The sequence below is a fragment of the Pinus tabuliformis genome, chromosome Q, assembly GCF_031772625.1.
Source record: "Pinus tabuliformis cultivar Carrire ecotype Pingquan chromosome Q, CPIR1, whole genome shotgun sequence".
Classification (NCBI taxonomy): domain Eukaryota; kingdom Viridiplantae; phylum Streptophyta; class Pinopsida; order Pinales; family Pinaceae; genus Pinus; species Pinus tabuliformis.
Window position 1 is genome coordinate 960,417,670 of NC_142296.1, and position 6,848 is coordinate 960,424,517.

The 6,848-nt window shown below is 36.7% G+C and overlaps 1 protein-coding gene across 13 annotated transcripts; it reads left to right on the forward strand.

The window, feature by feature from the left end:
- Positions 1-2,569: 2,569 nt before the first annotated feature.
- LOC149222671 (auxin response factor 1-like) lies at positions 2,570-6,618 on the forward strand. Of its 13 annotated transcripts, none has more exons than XM_089385564.1 (8): positions 2,570-2,653; positions 2,771-2,876; positions 3,030-3,253; positions 3,423-4,001; positions 5,005-5,120; positions 5,263-5,358; positions 5,536-5,589; positions 5,687-6,165. In XM_089385564.1, exons 4-8 carry the CDS (start codon positions 3,833-3,835, stop codon positions 5,903-5,905), a joined length of 654 nt encoding a protein of 217 aa, XP_089241690.1. In that variant the 5' UTR covers positions 2,570-2,653; positions 2,771-2,876; positions 3,030-3,253; positions 3,423-3,832; the 3' UTR covers positions 5,906-6,165. The 13 variants fall into 13 exon arrangements, with proteins under 13 accessions (XP_089241690.1, XP_089241686.1, XP_089241684.1 ...); XM_089385560.1 differs by lacking the exon at positions 3,030-3,253 and having other exon boundaries at positions 2,576-2,653; positions 3,894-4,001; positions 5,687-5,731; positions 6,023-6,618; XM_089385558.1 differs by lacking the exon at positions 3,030-3,253 and having other exon boundaries at positions 2,576-2,653; positions 3,894-4,001; positions 5,687-5,807; positions 6,122-6,614.
- Positions 6,619-6,848: the final 230 nt, after the last annotated feature.

Consider the following 6,848-nt stretch of genomic DNA (forward strand, 5'->3'; position numbering starts at 1 on the left):
ATGGATATGTGGTCCCGGCTAGCCCGAACTCCGTTTAATAATTGTAGCTTGTTTGCTTGTTTCATAGGTTTGACATTACCCGCAAAGGGGTTCTGGACTATACCCTACTGTGTGTTCTTTTTCCATTGTAATTAGTGGGGTCCACTACCCAGCATCATTATAACTTGGCTTCCTCAGTTTCTAAATTTCTTTCGTGAGATTGTTCTCTATTACCAACCCCAGGGTTTCACCGCCAGGAGGGTTTTCCTCTTTTGCATGGTTGGTTATGGCCGCAGGGTTCTGCTGTCGAGCCCTCTGTCCTCAGGGACTACTGGTTTCGAATATAGCTCGAACCCTTACCCTAGGTCTTAGCTACCCCTTTCTTGCTTGCCTTGTTATCTACTTCAAATCGGATTATTTCTTATGCTTGATTTCTGTGTTCATGTATTCAACCGAACTTTAATACTTGTATAAAGAAAGTGGTTCGACATTCCAGTATTTGTTTTGGGAGTTGTCCGGAGTTCTGGGCTCTTGTATTTGTCCTCACAGTTTCTGATATACACAAATAAGTTAGACCTGGTAACGTGAACTCGTTTTTCCCCACGATGGCCTATCTGTCTTTTCCGCGTATATTGGGACTGTAACAGTGTTCATTCCTTTCTTTCTAGGTCCAAAGATTTCAACTGCGAGAGACTATTACTGGTTTTTAACCAATTTGTTGTACACTCTACTATATTCGAGTTGGTCTACGCATTGCGCAGTTCTTTGTTGTTTGATTTATCAGTGTACCCTTTGCCTGCTGTCCGTTTTCCATTGTTTTACTAAGGTTTTCTATTTTCTTTCGTTCTCTGTTTTCTTGAAAACTGGTTATCATATAAATTATATATCTCTTCTGCTATTTCATTTGACAACCCTTAATAAAGATTGTCAAGCATGTTCAGTTTTTCAATCTGAGAGAAGAAAAGATTTAACTAAACAGAGACGGATACCATGAAGTCCCAAGTTTGACCTTTTTTTTTTCAAAAAAAGAAACGTACAACTACTTCTACCAGATAACACTTAATACAGAGAACCACCCGACCTCCCTATTTTGTCCCCTTTCTCACTATTTTAAGGAACTGTAAACTACAGAAAGTAAACATTCTTTTTCTTTTGGTTCAAGTTAGGGCCACGTACCTGAGTCGCCTTCTGTAAGAGCACTTCTTTTCTCTGTTTCTGGATATGGTCACCACTGCTCTCTGCAGCTAGTCATCCACCCGACCTTGAGACTGTCTTTCGAGACCAGTCTCCCCCCTAGCTGGCTCAAAGACTACCGTCTTTGCTAATTGCACGCGCTCTGCGCCCTTACCATCTGGTCCTCACCAGACTTGGTAAGACCCTTAGCCTTTTTCCTGTTGCCTGTCCTCTACAACACAACCTCCTTTTCCCTCCTTTTCCTGGAAACCATTCCACGGTTGGGGAAATGGCGGTTAGGGTTTGCAACTGTTTTTTTTAATCCATGTCTTAACTTCTCTCCACAAAAGTTACATGATATCCCTGTTACTAGGAAATCATTTTTTTTTTTTAAATTTCCATTTACTGAAAAAAAATATAAGTTTATACAACAGATAATATTCTTGTTTTTTTAACTGTGGTAAATAAAATATTTACAATAAATCTGGGGATGTGACAGAGTGCTAAGTGGACTATTCAAATGCAATGAGCATTAAGTGGACTATTCAAAAATTACAAGTGATGATTGACGCTATGTGATTCATTTCACTAGTTTCAATCCCACTTCTTCATCCCTCCGGATGCAATGAGTGCTAAGTGGACTATTCAAAAATCACAAGTGATGATTGACGCTATGTGTCACCCGATGCAATGAGTGCTAAGTGGACTATTCAAAATCATAAGTGATTATTTACGCTATGTGATTCATTTCACTAGTTTCAATCCCACTTCTTCACCCCACCTGATGCAATGAGTGCTAAGTGGACTATTCAAAAATCATGAGAAATTAGTCAGTTATGACTACCTCTCATTGAAATGGTCATAGATGAATGACTTACTTAACGAAGTTGAATGCCAAAAAATGATATCCAATTTTATATTTATTTTTAATTTTGTAAATATTTAGAATTTTTATACGAAATAAATAAAATATTAGATATGTGATATATAGGTATAGGTTGATAAAAAATTGATGTAGAAAACATTTTTATATTTATTAATAAATTATATTACCACCGAAATGTTTCAAGTTAAAGTTAATTTTTTAATTTTGCAAATATTTATAATTCGAGTTGTTTTAGTGTGATTTTTTGGAATTCTGGTAGGTTTTTCCAGTGTAATTTCTCTAAAATTTCCTGAAATAACAAACTTGATAGGTAACCCTGCACAATAAGTGACCTAGAAGTTTTTCAAGGTGCTAAATACATATACAATTAAAAAAACCAGTTTAAATAACACAAATCAAAATTTCACTTCAAAATTTTACGCCACATTCAACACCAAAAATTTAAAAAAATCATTAGAGATAACTAATAGTAGAGATGGGTTGTTATGAGTCGTTAGAGATAGATTGTTTGTATATAATTTTTTTAGTAATGTCCTCCCGCCGTGGCATGCCAGCTACATTGCCGGAGGGCTGTTGTCACCTATGGTCTGTAATTATGGTGTAATGCGCAATTCGGTACGGTGCATTCAATCTCTCAATTTATGCAGCGTTTGCCCCGATATTGAGCCCTGCATTGGGTATTTGTCCTAGGTCTGTAACTATTCTTTGTTTTCTCCTGAGGGTTCACGTGAGGGGTTCGATGCTGCCATACCTGAAGCAAAGAATGGAAGGGCATACAAACCCCAGGAAGCGCCGCAAGTTAACGTCATCATGGGACGTCCTTCCATCACAGTTTCAGGTTAGTATTCTATTTTCGAATATCTTGATCTGTAACCGGTTTTTTTTTCTAGATCCACTTGTTAGCATTTTGATCACTATGTTTCCACTACCCTGGCATTCAAGCTTTCATGAAATATGTTTAAAGGGTTTTGTATCCTTCTGGGAAATGGAGAAACCGGTTTGCGTGTAGGTCCAGGCAACACTGGTATTTACTGGGAAAGATTTTGGTATTAGAAGTACGACAGAGCGCTCCACCTCTGGTTCAGACAATAGTAAGTCCACGTCTTCCAATATAAAGCCCAAGGAAGAGGGCTCTCGCACTGGCTCACCACCATGGCAACGACGAAAAGAATGGCAACTACATGTTCGAACTTGGAGAGAATTTGACGCCTCGATGTAAGAACACATATTTCATCACGGTTTTGCTCGTTTGTGATGGGATTTTCCTTTTGGAGTCTTAGATCTAAAAGAGGGTTATGTTGCTGATATTAAAATGTAGTTTATAAATATCCTTTTTACCTGATCTACTCTACTAATCTGGTAAAAATATCCTGTTGTTTTGCAGACAAAATACTTAGTAAAATGGGTGAAGCTAGGCATTTAGGACTCCATATTTCTTGTTACTATTATATCTCAACATAAGTAACAGTATAAAATTCGTGATCAAAATAAAAACAACAAAGTCTGGAAATCTTACCCATTTAACTCAGCCACCAGTAAAGTTCCTGGGGTGAGTTCGATTCCCAAGCTTATGTACTGTTCTTGGCTTCACGGCTATTTGTAATTTGTAGGAAGAGATCGTAATAAATTGATACAATTATTAAAAATATTGATTTAAAATTTGACTGCCATTTGGCGTATGCATCTATACTGTATACTGTTACTAGTTTTATTTTTTCCATACGGCAATATTCAGTAGGAGCCAAGTAGCCTTGGCCCATGTAATTTCACTTGATTTCATTCCCACGAGATATCATGGCTTATGCAAATAGCTTAAGAAATTTCTCTGGCAGGTTGACTAATAATAGTTCTGCAGGTAACTATTTGACTTTACCCAATGAGGTTACAGGAGCTCCTCAGTCTCTTATGCCTTCCCAAAGTACAAATTCAACACAGAATGCATTTTCGGGAGGGATTGGGACTGGTAACTCTGTTCTCACCTTTGTTGTAGTTTCATTTGGATAAGAAGTTTTATTAGTATACGAGGTGTTCTGGCCTTATAAAGTCTTCCAACATTTTGCAGTTGGATATATGGATTCTTGGTACAAGAAATCCAGAACCCATCTCCTCATTTTTTCTCATAGGTTTACCTTGAGAAATGCAAAATCTTGTGCCTGTTAAGGACGTTTTCATTTTTCTTCTACCCTATGTGTGGATTTTACTCAAAATCCATTGACTGGCTGTCATAACTATGAATTTCCCGGTGTAAGAAGTTCATAACCCATGGGCATTAGGCCTATTTGAATGATTTTCCATCCCATCTTGATTTAGTTGACAATTTTTACTTCCTTGCCGGCGAGTTACCATCATTTACCCATTACCCATCTCTAACTACGTTTCCTGGTGTGAGAAGTTCATAACAACCTGTTGGCATTAAGACTTCTTGAATGATTTATTATCCCATTTGCATTTAGTCAACTGTTTCACTTCCTTGCGAGGCGAGTTACCATCATCTATTCATAATCATACTCAATAAACCCAATTTTATAGACATGATGGATTGGAGGATTTTGAATTTTTGTAATAATCCAAATGTTTGACTGCCTCCTTTATGGGATTTGGATATGGAATCACAAGAAATATGAACTATACTATTTTTTTAGTGCTTTGTTCATGGGGTTTTACCATTGATTTAGACGTAGAAATTGAGCAGGCAATTCCACTAAAATTTGCGGCCCTGTTTTTGGGTTTATTACCGGGAATACGAAATCCACTCACGACAGTTCCATCTTTCTCTACCATTAAAAATCGAAGAGCCTGTTTGTTTGTTTTGTTGTTGTTGGTTTCTTTCTTTTTATGTTTTTACTGTGAAACTGCCCTACTAATCTACTCTAGCGAAAGCCTTTTGTCTGATCCACTTAGACATCCCTTGTATTTAAGAGCGCTGAAGGTAGTTAAGGTTTAATACATGTGCTTGTTTGTTGCAGATGTCAGTGAATCTCTTCTTTATGAAGAGCTATGGCATGCATGTGCTGGTCCACTTGTTACTTTGCCTCGTATTGGGGAGAGAGCTTTTCACTTTCCTCAAGGCCACATAGAGCAGGTATGGTGAAATTAATGGAAATGTTGATATGTGTTTCAGGGCAACAACTCAAACTGCATAGGGTTTTGAAAATCTATTGCCAATGGATCTTTCAAAATATAAACAATCTAATCATATTTATTGATTGTACACACCATAATAGGTTGATGCATCAACAAACCAAGGGGTTGATAGGCATATGCCACTGTATAATATACCTTATATGATTATTTGCCGTGTGATCGATGTTCAATCTCAAGTAAATAAATTGTTCTTGCATAGCTTATTTCCTTCCATAACAATATTTCAGGATTTGCGTTATTGCGTCTGTGTGAAAAGATTACTGCAAAACCAACAAAATGCAATTGTCTTCTCTAGTTGCACTTTTTTATCTATTGGAACGCGAAAGTTCAATTGCCATTGTTTCTTTTTGCAGGCGGAACCTGAGACAGATGAAGTATTTGTGCAAATCACTTTATTTCCATCAGATGTACGTCCTTATTTCAGTTTTTGGAAGTTATCCTACTAATGTGCAAGATTTACTGATGAAAATTTTAGATGTTCTGACCTTTGGTTCGATGTTGCAGAAAAATGAGCCCTCTCATGACTTGGGGACAACTACCCTCAGCCTCGTAAGAGTAATGTTCATTCAGTTTACAAAAACTCTTACTGCTTCTGATACAAGCACTCATGGAGGACTAAAACCAAGTAATAAAAAAATACCATTTTCTATATCCGTAATTTTAAAAATTGACAAATTTATAATCACAATTTTATCTAATATTTTAAATTTTTTATTTATATAATTGGAGAAACTCATCTCTTCATTTAGATCCTTCATTTTTGTGGGTATTTTTCATTCAGTTCAGTTTCTATTACTGTAACTTCCTAGTAAAAATTGGATAATCGAGTGGAAGATGCAGGACATGCATGCCTCTCTGGCTTGGAATCTCAGTATTAAAGGCAACATTATGATGACAAAGGGAAGTGGATTAATAGTGAAGAGGGAATTGCTTATGTAGGGTTGGGGTCAGAGCTGGGAGTGCAAGAAATTAAGGGCAGGTGGTTTGAGGAAGATCCACCAACAATTGAACACTATTAAAGAGGCATTTGGAGACCATCCTGCAATCAAAACGAATGCCATCAACATCAAGTAGCAGATCCTTTTCAGCTACAGGAAATTGCTGGAGCACCAGATTCTTGAGGCTTCTAATGTAAGGAATTTTGGAGAACAAGATATAAAATGGATTTTTTTCCCCAAATAGTTAGGTTTGCTAAGTACATCAACAAATGAGACTAGGTTGATACTTGTAAATTAAATTTTGCATTTTTACAGATTAATCAATGTGGCTACGGAGATCACCTTGAAATGTTTCATGGTTTGTTATAATGTGTGGCAAGAGTGTTTCCAATAGTTTTGTATCATTTATGGCCAAAGGCTCTTGCCATGTACATTCTGTATTCCCTTGTACTGTTCTCTAATATAATTCTTGTCTTTTACCTATCAAAATAAAAAAAATTGTACCAGGTTTAATTCCCTCTTGTATATTGTTATTATTAAGGAAAATTAAAAACTTATTTGGGACATTTTGATCACTTGAAAACTTCCCTTCTAAAAATTGTAAGTTTGGGATTTTTCTGAAATAAATTATTCCATCCTGCAAGTTCTCCTCTCAATGGATTGGAACAAGGATAAGATGATTAATTCAAGTAAAGGATGCCTGTGGGTACAGGCTAATCTTGGTGTAT